The following is a 19,114-nucleotide window of genomic DNA, read 5'->3' on the forward strand; positions in this document are numbered from 1 at the left end:
CCTTATTTTATAACCAGATCAATGCAGCTATAAAATTATCCAAATAACGACGCGCAACTGGAAGCTTGAGCATGTGTATTTCACACTTGTTTATTGGTCCGAGTTCATAATTTGAGCCTACCTACTGATTAACTACTACTCACTGCATCAAAAGCGATCCAAACAATAATGTCATTCATACCTGTCAAGGCGGATACCGATCCAGCTGCGTCATTTGCAACATCGACACTTATTTTGGTAAAGAGCCATAGATTTAAACAGATCTTATTTCTCATCGCCGTAATACTGAACAATCTCTTTGTCTCTACTCTACAAAGCCTACAGTCTCCATCGGCAATGTACCGCAATTAGTGTCTGATCTACTCATCTCAACATTCCAAATGGATCGTACTGGATGGATTGACGCTGATTCCGTACTGCCTTTGGCTGGTTTGAGAGAAGATACTAAGGAACATAAAGGGGTGACGGTACCCATTGAAGGTATGCTCATAAAAAAGACTCGTTAACTACCGTATTCTATCAATCTCATGAATACACACGACACATATTTCTGTCAATAATGCACGATTCAATTAGTATTTCAAACCAAGGATCGACTGTATACTTGCGTACAACAACGTTCACCTACCCTCAAAGGCCGGAAAACCGATTACATTCGTGATATAACAATGTTTGCTAAACAATTTAAAAAAATTGTTTTAATGACTTCAATGGATGCGGCACGTCGCTTAGATTCACAAATTCAAGGATCGGGTGCGCATCCTTTTCGAGTATACAGTAGAGATGACGGACACGATTTAATGAAAAAGGCGCTGGACATATTGCAGGTTCCTGTGCTGGAGAATATGGCAATGACGCCGGAATGGGTTGAAGGAGATGGAAAGATCCATCTATACGGTTCAGGCCTGGCCAAATATTTGTATGAAGAACTGGAAAGGGATGAAAATGTACAGACACTCCTTACTGTCATGTTTGCTTTGGAAGGAGGTAAATTCCCTATCATGATGTGTATGTACTCTTTTTGAAAGCTGACCTCTTTTTCTTTCAATTTAAACTTATAGACAATGCACAAGATGCTATTGAGTATGCTTCATTTATAAACAGTTTATTGGATATAAACACATCTTTAAAGAGCTGGAATCCACCAAAAAGCTGGAATCTGTTATTTGGCACACCGTACAATTCCGAATTATATCAATAAAGTAGGCTCACATAAATGAGAGCTTTGGCGTTTACGGAAAAATAAAATAAAATAGAAAGCACCTTTGTATGAGAAAGTATTTATTTCTTAAATAATGTTACGGCCCGTCCTCGCTCTTAAAATGTCTCCAATTCGTCGTCATATGGTTTGTTGTGATACTCTTGCTGGATAGCATCTTCGTCTTCTTCCACAACTCCGTTAAATCCGTCTTCTGTTCTATAAAGGATATTTTGTATCTCACCCAAGCATCCTTCGCCTTCTTGAGACAAGGATGGGTGCACCTCTACCTGATCTTGAACTATCATTTCAATCTCGCGTAATTTGTTAAAGTAAAAGTCGCGTTCTCTTATCAATCCGTTCATCATTTCGGTTAGACTATTTATCTCTGTTTTCAACGTCTTCACTTGTAGGTCGCTATTAAGATCTACTGTTGCTGTTGCCCCATCAGACAGAGGAGAAGTCACTCTTCTTGTATTATTGTTGCTTTTGCTCTTATTGACTTTTGAACTATTGATGGCACCACTGATGGCTGTTGCAGAGCCGTTTTTACCTCCTTTTTTGTTTTACGTATCGAATAATATACGAACTACTGAGTGGATGCAGCCGCTGACAATTTTGTTTATAGTGTAAGCAAAATCAAATAAACTCACCTGCATTTGTTCCGGCTGGTTTACTATTCTTTAGAGTAGCCATTCCACTTCCTGTGGCTGCCGTTGTTGCAGCGCGAGCAGTGGCTGGCCTTCCCTTTTGGCTTCCTTTTCCCTTTCTTCTTTGTAATCCGTCATAGACTCCTCCAGGATAATGGTCTTCCCAATATCGCTTCAACCACTGCAGAAATTCTAAATTATCTTGAAATTTGCATTTCATCAATTTGTCTACTGGGATGATCTGACAGGAGGAAAAAATAAAAAAAAAGAAGGAGAGATAGCGTTCGTGGTTGGTATTCAGGAACACCATTTGCAATCTATTTCGAACGAATACCTTATCGACTCTGTATTCATTTATTTGAAACGTTAGAAAAAAATAGCATGAAAAAAAAATAAAAGCTTCGTGATACAGAAACGCGTAACAATGCGATTGAACGACAAAAAACAAATAATTTTCTTACTTGTGCTTATCAAACGTGTTTTGTAATATCTTGAAGTTGGAAATATATTCATACTCATGCTTGGTATCAAATTTGATCTTGGACATATGAACATCATCTAAATAGACAAAACGTTTCAATAGTCCCGCATGTGAACGTTGAATGCTTTTTGTTCCGTATCAAGTACATATTTACTAAAGATGGAGTCCATAATCTGACAATAAGCAGCTCCTATATACATACAAAGATACTTTAGATAAAGAAGCTACATAGGCAAGATACAGCCACAGATGACCACTCTACCTGTTCCTGCTTGTTCTACTTTAGTGTAATTCAATTGTAATAGATCGTTTAGCCAAGCCAATAGCTCCGTTCTTGATTCGCCCATGTTTCTGTTTGCTGTAAGACTCTAGTAGAATTAAAGAAACGAAAGAAAAAAGATAGAAAAAATAAAAAAGTAAAAAGAGATAAGAACGACCAGCGAAAAGAAGGGGAAGAAGTAACCCTTAATCTTATGTGTGTGATGATTTTCAGGTACACCTGGTGTTTGGAAATGAACAGAAATGCATCACTGTACCTCACTGTTTGCCTGAGGCTGCCGAGAAATTTGAACATCCGCGTACAGTTTTAGATGTTACCATCCTACCACAACAACTGTGGTTTTGTATCCTCTACTGCTTTACTGAAAACCAAATCATGTCTAGTTACTATTTTGCGATTGTAGGGGCAACAGATAATCCTATCTATGAAACAGAATTGATACCCTCTTCACGTAGCTCAGCATTTATGGATGCCCATAGAGTAAAGTTCTGCAAACGATGCAATTTGATGAAGAATTATTCGAAATGTTAACAGATAGTCCATATATAGCAACGAGACGACCATAAACATTTGAACCAGTTCATTATACATGCCGCGCTAGACGTCGTCGAAGAATTCCAGTGGAGTACAAACGCCATGTGAATATTAGTTAAGAGTGTTTAGGATCCGTATATGGCGAGCACTTTTTTTTTTCTTACGTTAGATTCCACATTTAGGTACCTGAAATCGATCGACAGATTCAATGAATTCTTTGTGTCTTGTTTCGTAACTGCAGGAAGTAAAATGCAACAGCTTAACTTTTGTCTAGGTAGCTCCTCATATGTTGACAGTTCTTGGATAATTTTTCTGATAGATGTCAAATTTATGTTGCTGCATGATCAAAAATCAGAGGATAGCATAAAACAGTTCTTTAATGAAGTATACGAGCTGTATGTGAAGGTAATCTCATACTTGGAACTCCACAGTTTGAAAGACTAATAGCAAACTAATTATAAAATATTACAAAACAATAATATAGGTTCTCATGAATCCTTTTTATGAAAAGAACACGACAATCACAAATTCATCCTTCGACAACCGAATTAAACTTATATCGAGACGCTTCCTTTAAGTTTCAGTGCTATTATACGATGGACAAAGGGAGATTATTTACATGAAAGCCATTTTATTATGCCCAAGGAATATCAATATAATATATACAAAAAGAGAGGGAGCGGGGTTGGGTAACTACTCTCTTCATCCATCTTTTGAAAAGTTGCAAAAAAAAAGCCCCTATAATATCCACAGCCGAAAAGAAAATAATAATAATACGAATTATACACCGCGATTACCACTACTGTCACCAACACTAATCATCATCTTTGTTCGTCCAAACTCGGAGTCTTTCTTTAAAGTATCTTTCTAAACGGTTCGCGCAACGAGCATAATTGGTGGATTCAGCATTATAGGTTCTGCAATTATCGAATATTTTCTGCACATCATTAATAAAGTCTTCCAAATTTTCATATTTATCCGACTCGACATTTTGGTCCAACGTAGTAAGATCTAAGCAATATATATACATACCTACAATTAGAGCCGAAAACTGACAATGAATGTAAAATACAGTTGGAACTTACCCATGGGTTCTAGAATAACCTCGTAATAATCTGTAACCTCTTCCGCATTCACTGGTTCATGGAACGGCCAAGAATGCGGGTTCGCCCGTAGTTCACTGACTAAATGACGCATTTGATTATAGTGAGGCGGATGTTTAGTTCGGTTCGATCTAATCAAGAGATAAGCACACATTAGTTCAACATAAGGGTCTGAAGTAGTAACATAAAATGAAATAACATGACAGAGATAACTGCTGTATCAATGCTTACAGTGCATCCATTTCCGGTGTCCACCCTGATTCTTTCACACCTGGAACCAAATAAGGATCTATACAGCGTTTTCCCTCCTCATTCAAGGGCATTTGAATACCCGGGTATACAATATGTGAACTCGAGAATTGTTTCATCTTTTCGTACACAGCCTTCTTTTGGATCGTTAATATATCCTGGACATGCAAGTACTTCACCTTAGGTACAGTTGTACATTGCATGATTGTACCTCCCTCATAATCCTTGATATATCCGACCCACTTCCTTTTATTCAACGTAATCTCCGTTGTGAAGCCTTGTTTTCGAAAATAACCTGTAGCATAGTTATCAGCGTACGTGAGATAATGCTTGATCTGACTGTGCCCTGACACATAGTCTTTTAGATGGCTCATCAAAAACGACCCGTAACCTTTCACCTGCTCTGTTGAGGCAATAGCACAGAATACAATTTCTGCAAATTCCTGATGCTCGAAAGGCCGAAAGCAAATACCACCTATCACTTTCAAGGGTCGACGAATTAAGGCCATACTCTTATGATTACGATCATAAACAAGTCGAGCAATATATTCTTTGGGCATTTTCGGTAGTTGCTTTTGGAAAATATTTTTGAGGCCAGTCAGCAGGATCATGTTGTCGCGCGTGCCATCATTTTCAACCACACGGACTTCAATCAGTCCTGTACGCTCTTCTATCATAGCAGGCGTTTCCTTTTTCTCTGCAGGTGAAAGTTCAGTGATAAAGTCCCAGCTATGATTCTCATGAGACTTCAAGACACCGTCTATGCCGTCGTTGACTTGGATTGCTTCTTCATTCAGTGCTCTTTTATCGCCCAGTTGCGGCTCACGTTTAGCAATCTTGAAGTCTGCCTCTTGCTCTTCTACTTTTACCTCTTGCTTATCTTCGCCCTGTGTTTCGCTAATTGTGTGCGAGGTATTTTCGTCATTGTCATATTTCCCGTTCCTATTGGAATGGCTGCCATTCATATCCCTTTGCTGTTTTCGTCCATCATCGATCGTATTTTCACTCTTCACTTCAATCATTTCCGCTGATTTATCATCCTTCGGCGCTTGACCATCCTTCATCCCATGTCTGGAAACATACTCATCTTCCTCTACATTAGTCAATCTATTGGAATTCTCTGCATCGTTTGTAATTGTGGTATCTTGTGGCAACTGTTCTGCGCTTTCTGTGTATTCATCCTCTTTTTTCTTACGATCTTGATCGTTTTTTTCTTCTTCGTCATCATTAACATCTTCATGATCTGCGAAAGCAGCCTTCTCAGTTTCATCTACTACCGCGGCAACCTCCTCAATTGTCTTTTCTTCTTGATTTGCAGCTAAATGTTTTTTCGATGGTGCTGCATTCGTTTCGCTAGTCGGTGGGTTTGTATCTGTATCCACTTTAAATCTTTTATTCAGATTATTCTTATCATAATCTTTGAAACCTTTGTCGTTGCTTAGATTGTCCTCTTCGTCACTGGTATCTCTTGGCCGTTTCATATTACTACTTTGTTGTTGTTGTTGATGTTGTTGTTGCTGTGGCTCTTCCTCAACCACTACTTCTGTAAGATCAAATCGAAATGGACATTAGATTTACCGTTCATTTGGCGGAAGTACACTTATTAATAATATCAGCATCTACCTGCATCTATGGAGGACGGTGAAGATGCTTCAGACAAAAAATCGTCTTCAGTAGATGTATGCTGAATTGCATCATGATACTGATTTTTGTCCTTGGATGATTTTGTATCGTCCTCAGCATTATAATCCATTTGTTTCCTCAATGAAGTAATATCTTTATCGTTCAAATACTCTTCATTGTTACCATTAAGAGTTATTCCTTTTTCCTCTAATAGTTCGTCTAACCTCAACGCGACTTTTAGACGTCTAATAAAATCATGATTTTTATCCAAATGGTTCTGAAGATTGTGTTGACATTGGTAACAAGTGGTTGTCGATTGAGATGTATTCTTATTATTATCGTCATTTTTTTTATCGCCTTCTGTTTCCAACGGTGCTGTTGTTTGAGATCGCCAACCTATACAATCACACTGATCACATTGAAGATGCCTGGCCACTTTGATCTGCTTTTCCACATCAGTTAAACTGTTTAATTGAGGAAAAAGTTTGCTCGAGCTTTCATCTTTATGCTTATTATCAACCATTCTTGTCAATATATCCAATCGTTCGTAATTTTCACACTAAGTTTACGGTCATACAATAGAAAATAGTTGCAAACTTGACAACCATAAAAAGTTGAAAGTTCAAAAAAAAAGGCCTAATTTGTGGAGAGGTGGAGATTAAATGTTGGTTTTCGGACAACGACTAAAAAAAAGGAAAGGAAAAAAGCCGAAAAAAAAAGGTAAAAAAAAAAAAAAAGCCAAAGATAGTTTCATACTTATTTCGCTTGTCAACTTTCAACAATATAATGACTGGTGAGCAAAAACGGAAGCGCAGAAAGGTACGGCACCCTTTACTTATATCAATAAGAACAAAATGCTGCCGTGGTATGCTCATAAACATTCATGCTTAAATTTAGATTCGTCCTAATAACACGATCGCTCTTGAACGAGCAAAGTTGGAAGGCAAAACAAATACGAGAACGGAAGAGGAAGTCAGAAAGAAAGAACAAAAGAAACGGAAAGATAAATCGAAGAAGAAGAAGAGTAGTAAGCAACGTAAGTCTCATGCTTCCACCGAGGACAAACAGGTAAGATTCAGAGTCTTTAGATCGATTAAAAGAATCTCGCTGAATCAATTCGCAATTGTAAGAGTGAAAATGGAAGAATAGACGGAGCTAAGACTCAGTCCGTTTCCAAAGAGAAGACACAGAACGAAGAAAAGACTCAACAATCCAATCTGATCAGAGCAGAACATAACCTTCCTTTACCAACGTCAACCGCGACAGATTCTAGCATAGCTGTTCTTGAGTCGAGTGAAACCGATCAGGAGCCAACACGCAGCAAAAAGCGCCAGCTATCAATGGAAGAAAAATCTGTATCTGATTCTGATTCCGACGAAACTGATAAAGAATCAGGTGCAAAACAGTCAGTAATCACAAAGACAATGAATAAGGGTAAGAAGAAGGCCGAAAGAAATTTATCAGCAAGCAGCCCATCAACGAACGTTAGTCTTACCAAAAAAAGCTCCGTTACCTCCATAGAACGAAGTGCACCTTCTGATACGGTTTACAGAACATCGCGCATCATTGAGGATTCTGATGAAGAATTGAATGGTTCAAAAGATGATAGCGACACTGAAAACACGAAAAGTGATAACACTGATTTGCCAGAAGCCCAACCTCAAAGCAACAAAAGTCCTTTTTCTTGGAGCAAAGGACATTGTGAATCTAATCGTATCTCCTTCCGTAAAACACGCCCTTACGATCCCTCAAAATCGCCTGCATCTAATTTATCTACTCGACTCAACAATACATTTATACCCAGAAGAATTGATAATCAAGGTTTCGTCACTTCAGACAGTGACAGTGATGGAACAGATACCAGCAAAGGCGAATCAAACCGTCGTATCAGCATTAGTCCTTACATAAGCGGTAGCGACAGCGACTCAACCGACTCAAATAATGACGATGATGAAAGTTATCCACCATGGCAGCGAACTTTGGGCTGGAGACGAAAATCCGAAGACGATAGCGTATGGCCCAAACCGCGTAAATTAGGTTATTCTGACAAACTGCGTTTGGAGAAACGTATCAAGAAGGTCTGTAAACAAGAGGGCATCACATTTGAAGAGGCACAAGATATTTTTTCGACCTCGAGTAAAGGGCATCTTCGCCTCTTTCAAAGGATTGGCAAGATCTTTCCTGATATGCCACTGTATCGTCTAGTCAAGTTATTGAAAGAAATGTATCACGTCAAACGTAACGCCGCACCTTGGACTCCTGAAGAGATTCAAGAGTTGGACATGTTGATAGGAATTCATGGTTTCAATACAAGGATCCTTTCCAAATATATGGATCGTTCACCAAAGAATATTAGTGATTTCTATTTCAGACGAAAAATCAATGAGTCAACGAAACCATTGAAACGTTGGACCCAAGAAGAAGATGAAAAATTAGCACGGTTGATTGCAACAAAAGCATCTCGGCATCCAAAGACTGGTCGTATCGAAATCGACTCAATTGTACCGGAGTTCAACGGAGAACGCTCTAAAAAACAAATCTATTCGAGATATTACCGTATCCAACATCGTATCCGTAAAGATGGTTCATTGATAGAAAACCGAGAGGCGACACCTTATGAAGAACTAGCTTATTTGAAAAGGTAAGAAAAAAGGGTACTCAACTTTGTGAAGATTTAACCATTAATAAATCACATTTTGTAGTTTACTTGATCAAGTGGAAAAACATAATTTGATTGAAGAGTCGCAATTAGACTTCCAAAAACACAGGGGCTTTGTGTAAGTTTAAGCTCTTATCACAACTTCTTTTATTCAGGCTAATCATTTTAAATCTTCGACAGCAACCAGACATTTTATCTTCGAAGACGCGCAACTATAGAGGGATTTGAGAAGAAAAAAGTTAAGGGTAAGCTATTCTCTCTGTGCGTTGCAGATTAGTTTTACAGCCACTGATGTGTCTTCTTCTTTCTTTTCACAGATATACTCTTGGAGTTGATTGACAGACAAGAGAAGCTCATTCAAAGGAAAAAGGTATTGGGCGAATTGAAAGAGGAAGAAACTGAGAAAGATGATGGCGCAGAGGAGCTTTTTTCGTAATCTTTTTTACCATTGTTCTCTGATATGTATCAGAGATGTCTTTCACTTCTCATTTGTTTTCTTTGTTTTCGTGGTTTTTTTTTTTAAATAAATTAAGTTGAAACAGTAAATAACACCAATGTATCAATCATACAGTAACAGATATCTCATATCCAGTTCTTCGATGCCATACCTTGTTACAAGCTAACAGTAAATCACTATGAAATTCATTTTAATTCCCAGCGAAACTCATATTAGAAGTTGTTGCTGATCGAATTTTCTGCTACCAAGCTTCATCACAGAGGCATTCCCAATCACTTCTTTCCGTGTCCTTGACTCGTGCTGCATTTGCACTTATCATAAAAGTCAAGTATTACGTACCTGTGGACAGAGGGGAAGAATTATAGGAAGAAAGAAGAAAGATATATATGCAAATGTCTTCCTTCCATAGGGGATATTCAAAATGCTGCTGATGTCCTCAACTTAGAGCAGTAATTTCATTTTAAAAATGTCGGCAAGATATATATTATCGCTGCTGGTTAAGAGCCGCATGGCATATGCCTTGATGCTTGATCATAAGCCCATCAGTATTACTAAAAGTATGATGTATTATTTGATGCCGATCGTGAAGAATCAACTCTGTACCGTGTATACAACGACAGCGTTCAGGCTTCTCCATCAGTATACCTTAAATATTTACTCAATATCTCACCTTTGTGTCTCCATGTTGCCTGAAAAGGTGACTGAATTACTGCATATAAATGGAAAACAATTTTCCTTTTTACATTAACCTTCTACAGCTGCTAATAGTCAGTAATGAAGAGTAATTTGATGATTGAGAATACATGAGGGCTCACAGATACCTTTTTCAGATCCAACAGTACCAAAAATCATTCGAAACCGTAAACGCCTTTGAGAATGACCCGCAGTAGCTTCCTGTCACAGGGCTTTTCATTCTTTATACATAGTAGTTTTCTGAAAGTAAGTAAGACAAAAAAACTGCCAGTTGACTGTTATGTTATGCAAATGTATCGTTCTATTTATATACTTAAAGTGGCTGCGATAGCTTAGAGAGATAAGATTTTCTAGGCTGCTGTTAGAAATTATCGGAATTATAAGTTTAAGAAATGCAGCAGGAATATGTGATTTTGGTGTTGTTGACTTCAGTTTCTTTGGATAATTCTTTTGTCAAACTCCCTCTTTATTTGAAGCTAGAAGGACGATTCGATGGCTGCCACTGAGAAGAAGCGAACGGTATTTAGCTTCGATGACGATGATGACGACAATGATTCCATCATTCAGTCTGTTCAACCTTTAACAAATACAGTTGTTGATCGTTCAGCTTTTACAGCTTCTGAATTCGATCCTGACAGTTATCTCTCCAGTCGAAGACATCTCGGTTTAGAACGTCTCAAAACTGAACTAAACTCGCATTTGAAATCATTAAAAACAGAACTTGTGGAGCTTCTCAATCGAGATTACCAAGACTTCATCAACTTATCCACTAACTTGAAAGGAATTGATAAAGATATCGAGCAGCTGAAATCGCCACTAACCGACATGGAAAGAGAAGTGGAGGTGGGTGCACGCACAACATAAATTAATTGTATAACTTGCTCGTATCTAAAAAAACTCAAAATTCTAATAGCAAATACGCGACTCTTTTCAAGGTGTTATTGATTCTTTAGAAACTCAGTTAGACAGCAGGGCACAGCTTCAGGATAAGAAGGTAAGGGCGCAACAACATTAAAGTCTCCACTTTTTGGTCTGCACAAATTTACAGACGGTGTAATATAGTCTGTTTTGAAACTCTTGATGAATATTCATAACTCTTTGTCCAAAGTTGAAGACCTTCTGGGCATCAGCGCGGATATGTCAAAAAGTACACTTAACAGTTTTACTGAAAAGGATGAAGTGGTGACTGTAGATGATAAGTTAGTATATGTAGCTTATTATTGGAGTACAATGAGTAGAATGATATATTGAACATTTTGATGCAGTCTAGGGAAGCAGATTGAAAGAGTGGCAATAGAGTACAATCAAATGCAGCATTTGGTACGACGAGGCAAAGATTTAGCATTTGTGGCAGAAAATGAATGGAGAATTGCTAGAATAAAGGACATTATGGAACAAACATTATCCAGGGCACTGTCAGTTGCATTGGACAAGATACGACAAGAAAAAATGACAGATGCTACGAAACAGTCTTTAGTACAGTGTCTGAGAGTGTATGTCCTCATCGACCAAACACATGTGGCTGAGGCTAAAATACGGAATGAATTCATTAGACCGTTTTTAAAGACGCTAATTAACAAAGATGCTGTGGAAGTGAAGAGAAGCGCACCGCTCGAGAAAGAAGAACACCCATTAGCATCAATATATAAAAAAATCCTGGCATTTGCGTCAGAAGAATTAAAGCCCATTTTGGATATCTCGCAGAAAACGCTAAAAGCCTCCAATTATGAAATTTTGGTAAATTCGTTATGGTTAGAGACAGCCGAGAGATTAACTCGGGAATGTAAAAGTATATTTGCTGCTGGTCAAGCAGATATTTTCCATCAGGTATTTGCGTTGATCTAAGGTATTAACAGGGAGATACCTAATCTTACAACTTTGATATATAGAACTATTCTGCAACGATATCATTTATATCTAATTTGGAAGGCTTATGTGCATCGAGAAAGTCAATATTATACCTTCGTAAACATCCATCTTATGCAGAATTCATGAAGAAATGGCAATTGCCAGTGTACTTTCAACTTCGATTCCGTGAGATAGTTACTGAAGTGGAAAACGTTTTGAATGATCCTACAAAAAGTTTTCGGATAGTTAAGGAAAGCAAAGGTAAAAAATGACAAATTAACGAACGACTGATGCATATTGCTAACATCCTTATAGACTCGATGACCGTCGCAAGCAAAATAATAGTGAAGGCAATTAAGCAATGTTGGTCCGATGACATATTTCTTTTTGGGCTGTCTCATCGCTTCTGGAAATTAACGCTACAATTAATCAAACGTTACACTATTTGGTTGAGCGATGTTTCAAAGGTAAATGTCGTATTAGACAAACTAATGATTGTGCTCGGTTCTAACTATTTATACTTAGATCAAAAATAAGGCTACCTCAACCAAAACACTTAAAAGTGATGTGGAAAAGATGGTAGCAAAGCTTCTAGCTACTATGAATGATACCATACTTCCCAAGTTACCTTCGAATATGCAAAATTTACCCTCAATAAAAGGTGAGTGTGCAATCAGTATATGGTTTCTGCCTGTGTCATTTGAATAATCCAGATAATGTTTGACTCTTTTATAGAAGAATTCATTGAAGCATTAGATCAAGTGAAAAAATGCGTAGCAGATTTATCGTAATGCAAGAAACTACTTTTGGATTTTAATCATTTGCTAGAAAACTAGAAATATAGTCGTTATATAATTCATATATACATTTGTAAAAATTATGCTCATGTAGTTAAATTAAAGAGATACTTTCTTCGTCACAGGACTGTCAGAGTTCTTCTTTGTGAACCACAGATACATCTCGCCAATAGCCTGAGATTCGTCAATGAAATCATCAATTAGTCTTTCTGGTAGTCGTATGAATTCTGTAACTAAGTTGTTCTTCATCTTGAGTTCTTCTTCGAATTCATCATTATCTTCAGGTAAATCATCAAACTTCCAAGCCATTAGCTTCTGAACAACCTTGTTCTTTGAAGGGTCTCCGTTACTTTCGTCAACGCCATGGTCCAACATAAATTTGATTGTTCTTTCCCAACCTTCGGCTGGTAAAAGGTTTATATCCAACTTCCATTCTTTTGTAGCCTGGTGTAAAACAGCCTTTGCCTCAGCCATTGTCTGTTTACGAATATCGCTGACATCCATGTTTTCGGCTCCGGGTATTGTCACATCCCATCGGCTGGGTGGACCAAATTCAAGTACAGTGTGTTCAATAAGTTGCTTTTCAAACAGTTTGGACGCTGACTTTAAAGCAGGTAACTCAAAGCCCTCCACATCAATCTTCAGAAAATGAATGGGCTGGCGGAACGATAGTGATTCAGATATACGTGCTGTTTCGTTATCAACTGCATTAATGATTTCCGTGGCATATTCCTTGCCTAAATCGTCAACTTCCACAATAGACTTGTCTTCTCTTGTCTTTCTTTGAGAAAATAATAGGTTGAAAGCTGGTAAGCTGTCAAGTCGGATGGTTTGCGTAGTGATCATCGCATTAGGATTGTTATAAGAAAGTCCACCGATGCCACCGTCATTAATTTCAACTTTTTCCATTGCGAGTTCTTTGAATTTATCCAGAATAGCAAATGGAAGGACACGAAGACGTGTAGAAACTTGGTTCAATCTACCTGCCATGTTAATTATACCTAATTTTAGCATTAAAAAATTTAGGTTACACGCTCATCATGCAGATCTATGTCACAAACGGAACTATTTTAGTCTTACTTCTTAAATGAGTTTGTGGTTCAAAGGCGATGGTATGAGCACCGCTCGCACCAGCGACAAGAGAAAACAGCCCATGATTTGAACCTAGTCATCTGTTAGTGAAGAGCAATAAAATCGAACTAGTGCTACTTTGTATTACCTCCGTCAACCATCACTAAGGGTGTCGTTCTAAAAGGATCGCGGCGGTGAACACGCAAGATCCATTTCATTAGAGTATAAATTCTGAATTCACGGTGATAATGATTGTTAACATCAGGGTAATTAGTATTTGAAACGACAAGTACGTCAGGTTTTGTGTTAATCTACGATCAGATAAAAAGTAAAAAGATGACTTAAGTACAGAAATGACCAAAATCGATAGGGGATACTTTATGCGATCGTACAATGCCAAATTGCCATAAATCTCCAGAAGATGCGTATTTTAGCCCTTGTACTGTTAACCGATAGGTTGTGTCATCTGCGGTAGGAGCAATTGTATTCAAATCAAGACTAGATTTGGTGTGGGTATCTATTTTAAAAAAGCAGCATTATATACGTTGCCATAATATAACAAATATTCTAACTATTTTTGTTCAAACCTGGATAATGAGTATTTGGCTCATTCAGTGGTTGAGGATTAGTTGCGACATGGGCTTCTAAATGAGCTTCTTCAATAGGGCTGGTGTCAAATCCAGGTAATCCTTGTGGAGGTGGTGGTGGTGGAGGAGGAGGAAGAGGAGTTGATGGTGGTGGTAAAGGAACAACAGGTTGAGGTTGAACGTCTGGCTGCGTCGGAGGAGCTGGTGCAGGTGGAGAAGGAGGTGATTCTACTTGAACTTTTTGAAGAGTATCTGCTTTTTCCGTGGAATCCTGTTTATGAAAACGTAAAAGATAAGCACCACTTGCTTTTTGATAAAATACACTTTTTTCCAATTTACTCTATCTTGGGAAGCTGAAGACTCCTGGGAGCAATTTTAGTTAGATTAATCATGAGCACTTACTATTCTGCACTCATAACTTTAAGTACTTACTGAATTCACGTTACAGAATTTGGGATCTGTGCATTGGAAACTTCTCCAATAATAGATATTCAACGAAATAAAAATGATGACAAGGACGATTGTCCATGCTCTCCATGATCTCATCTTGATTTAAGGAATAAACTTCTTTCCGCCAGAGGGATATGGAGAATATTGCGTTATTTAACCAAAAAAAAGAAGAATAAGATGCAAGAAAGCTTAACAAAGAAGGAAAGGAAGGAGAGACATAGAAAAAAGCAACTTTAATTCAGTACAGAATAAAATCAAGCTCCTACAAAATTCCTGCCAATGTTTCAAAAGCCCAGTCTTTTAAATTGAGATGTGAGGCCATGCTATAAATACTTACTGTTGCTTGTTTCTATGGTGATATGTATTTTGCTTTACGAGCGAAGCACTTTATTGTTAGTATACACTTGGAGTACCTCTTTTTTATTTAAAGCAAATCACTCAAACAGCTGGTCGATATTGTAAAGCGAATATGCAAAATGTCAGTAGTGTACATCCGAGGTTTCATTATAATTTCAAAAGTGACAGCCATGACATATTTGGCTCATTTTCCATGCGATTTTTTTTAAGGGTTCCATCGCTTTGGCTTCTGAACCTTTATTTTCACTTTCAAATAGAATGGCGTAAACGGCTATCTGAACAATTCCCGTAAATAGCTGTGCCTATCAATTTTTGAATAACTATCTGGCTTGCAAATGCCAAAGATTTATAATGAGACATTTAGTTACGCTGAATGTTTATTACTAACAAGCGAATTAAGGTGCGTTTTCGTGGAATTGAAACGATTTTATTCTTGTACTTTGCCTTATCTCCGAAACCACAGCAGTTTGTCGCCTCGTTTTCAGAGGACGGTGCTGAAAATGCATCTAAATATCATTGTAGTTCATTTTAGCCTTACATCTGGTTTTTTTTAACTGTGCAGGTCTGCTGAATTTATTAAACCATTTGCGAGCACTTAGAAGATAGGCATCTTTGTTAGCATACACTTTCTTTGTGGTTTATATGCGTTGAAATTAAGTCACCTCCAACTCATGTAGAGTTTGAGTAACAATAGTAAGCCTGTATGGACTACCGAAGAGAAGAACAAAGAGAAGAACATAGAGCTTCCAAAGTGACTCAAAAAAAAAAAAAAAAAAAAGATTGGAGCTTACTTTTATGGAGGCAGAACAAACAAAATTGTAAATAGAGAAATCCACAGTATTGAAGCACTATAACGATAAACCTGTCAATTAATTCATCTACTGCATCCATTCGGCTTCAATACATTTCAAGAAAGTCGGACAGTCGACATTAGTTCAGAGGATGTCTATGGAAGTGCTTCTTATCAACACTTTTGCAAATACAGGAATAAAATATGATACAGTGTGTGATGTCCTCTATAATTACCTAGGTCAAATATATGTAACTATTCACCTAAACAAAATTACATGTATTTTCCTATCTGCCCATAATTATTTACAAAGTCTCAGACATGCCTTTCTCAAAAACAAATTACTTATTCCAAAAGATATAAAAGAGACCCAAACATTAACTCGAAATAAAGACAATTCAATATCTTTTTATAGTCTCGCTACTTAACTTAGTCCACTATAATCCAAATTGATAAGATTTACACAGTGACTCACAAAAGTGTTACAATGTTTTTAAAAATTTTAATTTTTCGACTTTTTCATGCATTCTTCCCCTTGAGCACATACTTAAGCACTGATTTTTTTTTGCGATATGGAAAGTAGTAGTTCTAAGCTATTCAGTGATATAGCTTGTGTTAGGATTCATATACATTTGCTTGAGCACATTCGACATTCTAATCGCTCATCTCGACATTCGCAATCTGTAGAAATTCAGATGGTTGAAATGATGAATGTTTACAGAGCCTTCTTTCCCCAGGATTTTTCGAATTTATTGAGTTTCAGCAATCTATCAGGGGTCAATTTAATGTTGAGTATCATGTTTTGTCAAACTTGTACCTTTTTGCTTTTCGATTAGCTACATTACTTTACCCATTCACAAAAACCGCAACATTAGACAAATCTCAACATGCGTCCCGTACCTTACGATAAAAAAAATGATATTTTAGCTAGACTGCGTACAGGAGAGTCTCATAGAAGTATCGCCAAAAGTTTAAAGGTATCCAACGTCACTGTTGGTAGAATCGCTAAAGCTAATGACATTGCATGCAACGAAAAGACCGGCCGTCCTAGGTTAATCTCGGATCGTCTCGAGAGAATGATCGCAAGATCGTTCTACTTAGGGCAGTTCATAACAGCAGTTGATGCTGCCAGGAACCTGCGGGGTCAAGGAGTAGATATTTCTCCACAGACCATACGTAGGGTCCTGAAAAGATCCGATTTCGATTCAAGGATTAGAAAATCAGCATTGCCATTAACGAATGATCGAAGAAAGGATCGGTTGAAATGGGCGAAAGCCCACAAACACTGGACGGTTGATGATTGGAAGAAAGTCGTTTTTAGCGACGAGACCAAAATCAATCGTCTTGGATCGGATGGGAAACAGTGGACTTGGGTAAAGAAGGGAGAACCCATCAAGGAGCACAACGTCAACTACAAGTATAAAGGCGGAGGTGGCAGCCTCATATTGTGGAGCTGCTTCACTCAACATGGTCCTGGCTTCATTGCCAAGATACAGGGGGGAATGGACTCGCAATTATATTGCGAGATTCTGAAAGGCGACTTCATGGATACACTAAAGGATTATGGCCTGAAATTGAAGGACGTTATCCTTCAACAGGATAATGATCCTAAACATACGTCCCAATATACCAAAAAATTCTTTAAAAAGCACAAGATAAATGTTCTAGATTGGCCTTCTTATTCACCAGACTTGAACCCAATCGAAAACTTATGGTTTTACCTGAAGTGCAAGCTAGCTGCTTATGACACCCTACCCAAGAATATGGACGAACTCTGGCAAAGAGTAGGAGACGTATGGTACAATAAAGTTACAGCCGATTTATGCCTAAAACATATCGAAAGCATGCCAAAAAGAATTGAAGCTGTTATAAAAGCCAAAGGTGGTCAAACAAAGTACTAACTGCACGTTTAAATAAATCTGACTATCACAAAAATGAAAATTTTACGCATATGCAAATTAAGCTCTATAGTTTAAGTAATTCCAAAGAACGCTAATATGTTTGAAAGTTATATCATTAGAAACCCAACAATATATACTTTCTAATGATATTAGTTTGGAGGGGGGTTTATTAATCATATCAGGTGCAATAGTGATTTGAATTGGAAATTTGTTTGATTTTGTAAAACTTTGTAACACTTTTGTGAGTCACTGTATGTACAAGCCAATAATAGCGATAGAAACACCAGCTGAAAAAGCTATACTATCGCTCACAGCAGTCAATCTCAGGAGGGATGTAGCAATAGCAGATAATCACACTGAGTGCAGAGGAGTCTATCAATCTTATTGATATCTCAGAAACATTGCGTAGGCTTATTTGACTCTTCTTAATCATTTTATGCCAGTAGTTGCTTCCAAAATATGGAAGCGTCACGTGAAAAGGAATAGATTATTCTAGAGTTGGCTATAACAATCGTAAACCTGCAACACCAACAGGCAACATGAGTATAGCCATTGAAGCGTATGAATTATACCTTCCAGCTAAGTTTAGTGAAGGCTAATGGCGACACGGTTTACTAAAAAAGGTGAGCTTTTTTGGCATTTGATTTGAGAATAATCAAATTCTTCATAAAATAACATTTATTTTTATCATATTTCAAGCCCCAACATTGTGTAGAATTTCTTTAGCATCAATGTATAGATTATAACAAAAAAAAAAAAAAAAAAAAAAAAAAAAAAAAAAAAAAAAAAAACATAAAAGAGCAAACTATATATAATAAAAGTATACAGGATAAACCGTTTTTTATAAGAGAGAACGGTGTGAAAGTTTTGCACGACAGTCATTGCCCAATTGCTCAGGTATTTTGAGAATATCGTTTCGTCGGTACACTTCGTATTTTCGTACATCTTGGAAACGATCCACAATTATATATTCTAGGGATTTATGATTTCGCTAAGAGTTGTGTCAGAGTCAGTACTACTGTGTATGTATTTATCGCTTAAATAACCATGGCCCAAAGATGTACTTCACTAAAAGTAAGATATCTTGTGGGTTAATTGATAAAGCTGCTTAATCAACGTTTACAAGGCAAAGCAGTTTAATTGTAGACAATAAGTAGGTCAACAAAGCTAAACCATATAAAGTATCAAAAGATTGTATCATAATCTTTCTGAATTTTCCATTATTTTAAAATTACATTATCTGCTTGCCCAGATTTTATTCTGCTATAAAGTGGTATACTGACACTTTATCTGAAATATTTGTTCTGAGAACAGCTCACTAACGGTAAAGCCCTTCATTACAAGGTCTACCATTAAGAAGATGCTGTCAACAAATTCCTTTAGCGG

General features: G+C 37.4%; 8 protein-coding genes across 8 annotated transcripts; 4 read left to right on the plus strand and 4 right to left on the minus strand.

Moving 5' to 3' along the window:
- Positions 1 to 9: 9 nt before the first annotated feature.
- On the plus strand, positions 10 to 1,299 carry BDF20DRAFT_890355 (PAC2 family-domain-containing protein). The gene is made up of 4 exons (XM_053082195.1): positions 10 to 237; positions 318 to 480; positions 577 to 987; positions 1,062 to 1,299. Exons 1-4 carry the CDS (start codon positions 169 to 171, stop codon positions 1,199 to 1,201), a joined length of 783 nt encoding a protein of 260 aa, XP_052932966.1. The 5' UTR covers positions 10 to 168; the 3' UTR covers positions 1,202 to 1,299.
- Positions 1,300 to 1,317: 18 nt separating this feature from the next.
- On the minus strand, positions 1,318 to 2,676 carry BDF20DRAFT_907671 (calponin domain-containing protein; the record flags this gene model as incomplete). The annotated part of the gene is made up of 7 exons (XM_053083406.1): positions 1,318 to 1,599; positions 1,702 to 1,754; positions 1,876 to 2,089; position 2,192; positions 2,310 to 2,406; positions 2,484 to 2,519; positions 2,592 to 2,676. 7 exons carry the CDS (start codon positions 2,674 to 2,676, stop codon positions 1,318 to 1,320), a joined length of 768 nt encoding a protein of 255 aa, XP_052932967.1.
- Positions 2,677 to 2,840: 164 nt separating this feature from the next.
- On the plus strand, positions 2,841 to 4,062 carry BDF20DRAFT_115818 (mbp-1 interacting protein-2a). The gene is made up of 5 exons (XM_053074716.1): positions 2,841 to 3,089; positions 3,159 to 3,247; positions 3,326 to 3,387; positions 3,463 to 3,548; positions 3,628 to 4,062. The coding sequence occupies exons 1-5, from the start codon at positions 2,985 to 2,987 to the stop codon at positions 3,718 to 3,720; spliced, it is 435 nt and encodes a 144-aa protein (XP_052932968.1). The 5' UTR covers positions 2,841 to 2,984; the 3' UTR covers positions 3,721 to 4,062.
- Positions 3,810 to 6,728, minus strand: BDF20DRAFT_115930 (uncharacterized protein). Its single transcript, XM_053074717.1, has 4 exons — positions 6,119 to 6,728; positions 4,478 to 6,035; positions 4,229 to 4,377; positions 3,810 to 4,154 (listed from the first exon to the last, which is right to left on the minus strand). The coding sequence occupies exons 1-4, from the start codon at positions 6,639 to 6,641 to the stop codon at positions 3,958 to 3,960; spliced, it is 2,427 nt and encodes an 808-aa protein (XP_052932969.1). The 5' UTR covers positions 6,642 to 6,728; the 3' UTR covers positions 3,810 to 3,957.
- Positions 6,729 to 6,847: 119 nt separating this feature from the next.
- Positions 6,848 to 9,317, plus strand: BDF20DRAFT_116263 (uncharacterized protein). The gene is made up of 5 exons (XM_053074718.1): positions 6,848 to 6,937; positions 7,016 to 7,186; positions 7,251 to 8,759; positions 8,821 to 8,895; positions 8,958 to 9,317. The coding sequence occupies exons 2-5, from the start codon at positions 7,164 to 7,166 to the stop codon at positions 9,052 to 9,054; spliced, it is 1,704 nt and encodes a 567-aa protein (XP_052932970.1). The 5' UTR covers positions 6,848 to 6,937; positions 7,016 to 7,163; the 3' UTR covers positions 9,055 to 9,317.
- A 1,102-nt stretch (positions 9,318 to 10,419) lies between these two features.
- Positions 10,420 to 12,619, plus strand: BDF20DRAFT_923122 (oligomeric golgi complex component, COG2-domain-containing protein; the record flags this gene model as incomplete). The annotated part of the gene is made up of 8 exons (XM_053084680.1): positions 10,420 to 10,770; positions 10,841 to 10,921; positions 10,990 to 11,126; positions 11,193 to 11,754; positions 11,817 to 12,036; positions 12,091 to 12,242; positions 12,301 to 12,436; positions 12,511 to 12,619. 8 exons carry the CDS (start codon positions 10,420 to 10,422, stop codon positions 12,564 to 12,566), a joined length of 1,695 nt encoding a protein of 564 aa, XP_052932971.1. The 3' UTR covers positions 12,567 to 12,619.
- BDF20DRAFT_116453 (uncharacterized protein) lies at positions 12,261 to 14,235 on the minus strand. Its single transcript, XM_053074719.1, has 6 exons — positions 14,231 to 14,235; positions 14,036 to 14,160; positions 13,792 to 13,954; positions 13,653 to 13,736; positions 12,580 to 13,573; positions 12,261 to 12,501 (listed from the first exon to the last, which is right to left on the minus strand). The coding sequence occupies exons 3-5, from the start codon at positions 13,859 to 13,861 to the stop codon at positions 12,672 to 12,674; spliced, it is 1,056 nt and encodes a 351-aa protein (XP_052932972.1). The 5' UTR covers positions 13,862 to 13,954; positions 14,036 to 14,160; positions 14,231 to 14,235; the 3' UTR covers positions 12,261 to 12,501; positions 12,580 to 12,671.
- Positions 13,985 to 14,776, minus strand: BDF20DRAFT_825827 (uncharacterized protein; the record flags this gene model as incomplete). The annotated part of the gene is made up of 3 exons (XM_053078005.1): positions 13,985 to 14,160; positions 14,231 to 14,431; positions 14,677 to 14,776. The coding sequence occupies 3 exons, from the start codon at positions 14,774 to 14,776 to the stop codon at positions 13,985 to 13,987; spliced, it is 477 nt and encodes a 158-aa protein (XP_052932973.1).
- Between the last annotated feature and the right edge of the window lie 4,338 nt (positions 14,777 to 19,114).

This window comes from Mycotypha africana (genome assembly GCF_025528875.1).
Source record: "Mycotypha africana strain NRRL 2978 chromosome Unknown BDF20scaffold_10, whole genome shotgun sequence".
In the NCBI taxonomy this organism is placed as follows: Eukaryota; Fungi; Mucoromycota; class Mucoromycetes; order Mucorales; family Mycotyphaceae; genus Mycotypha; species Mycotypha africana.

Bases quoted from the DNA above. Each gene is read 5' to 3' on its own strand.
- BDF20DRAFT_890355 (XM_053082195.1), top strand. From the start codon at position 169: ATGTCATTCATACCTGTCAAGGCGGATACCGATCCAGCTGCGTCATTT. The intron at 481-576 runs GTATGCTCATAA...CGATTCAATTAG, and splicing joins GGTGACGGTACCCATTGAAG to TATTTCAAACCAAGGATCGA. The intron at 988-1,061 runs GTAAATTCCCTA...TTAAACTTATAG, and splicing joins CATGTTTGCTTTGGAAGGAG to ACAATGCACAAGATGCTATT.
- BDF20DRAFT_115818 (XM_053074716.1), top strand. From the start codon at position 2,985: ATGTCTAGTTACTATTTTGCGATTGTAGGGGCAACAGATAATCCTATC. The intron at 3,248-3,325 runs GTGAATATTAGT...TTCCACATTTAG, and splicing joins CAGTGGAGTACAAACGCCAT to GTACCTGAAATCGATCGACA. The intron at 3,388-3,462 runs GTAAAATGCAAC...TTTTTCTGATAG, and splicing joins TTGTTTCGTAACTGCAGGAA to ATGTCAAATTTATGTTGCTG.
- BDF20DRAFT_115930 (XM_053074717.1), bottom strand. From the start codon at position 6,641: ATGGTTGATAATAAGCATAAAGATGAAAGCTCGAGCAAACTTTTTCCT. The intron at 6,036-6,118 runs GTAGATGCTGAT...ATCTTACAGAAG, and splicing joins ACCGTCCTCCATAGATGCAG to TAGTGGTTGAGGAAGAGCCA. The intron at 4,155-4,228 runs GTAAGTTCCAAC...TATATTGCTTAG, and splicing joins GGTTATTCTAGAACCCATGG to ATCTTACTACGTTGGACCAA.
- BDF20DRAFT_116263 (XM_053074718.1), top strand. From the start codon at position 7,164: ATGCTTCCACCGAGGACAAACAG. The intron at 7,187-7,250 runs GTAAGATTCAGA...CAATTGTAAGAG, and splicing joins CTTCCACCGAGGACAAACAG to TGAAAATGGAAGAATAGACG. The intron at 8,760-8,820 runs GTAAGAAAAAAG...CACATTTTGTAG, and splicing joins GAACTAGCTTATTTGAAAAG to TTTACTTGATCAAGTGGAAA.
- BDF20DRAFT_116453 (XM_053074719.1), bottom strand. From the start codon at position 13,861: ATGAAATGGATCTTGCGTGTTCACCGCCGCGATCCTTTTAGAACGACA. The intron at 13,737-13,791 runs GTAATACAAAGT...ACAGATGACTAG, and splicing joins CTTAGTGATGGTTGACGGAG to GTTCAAATCATGGGCTGTTT. The intron at 13,574-13,652 runs GTAAGACTAAAA...TGCTAAAATTAG, and splicing joins ACCACAAACTCATTTAAGAA to GTATAATTAACATGGCAGGT.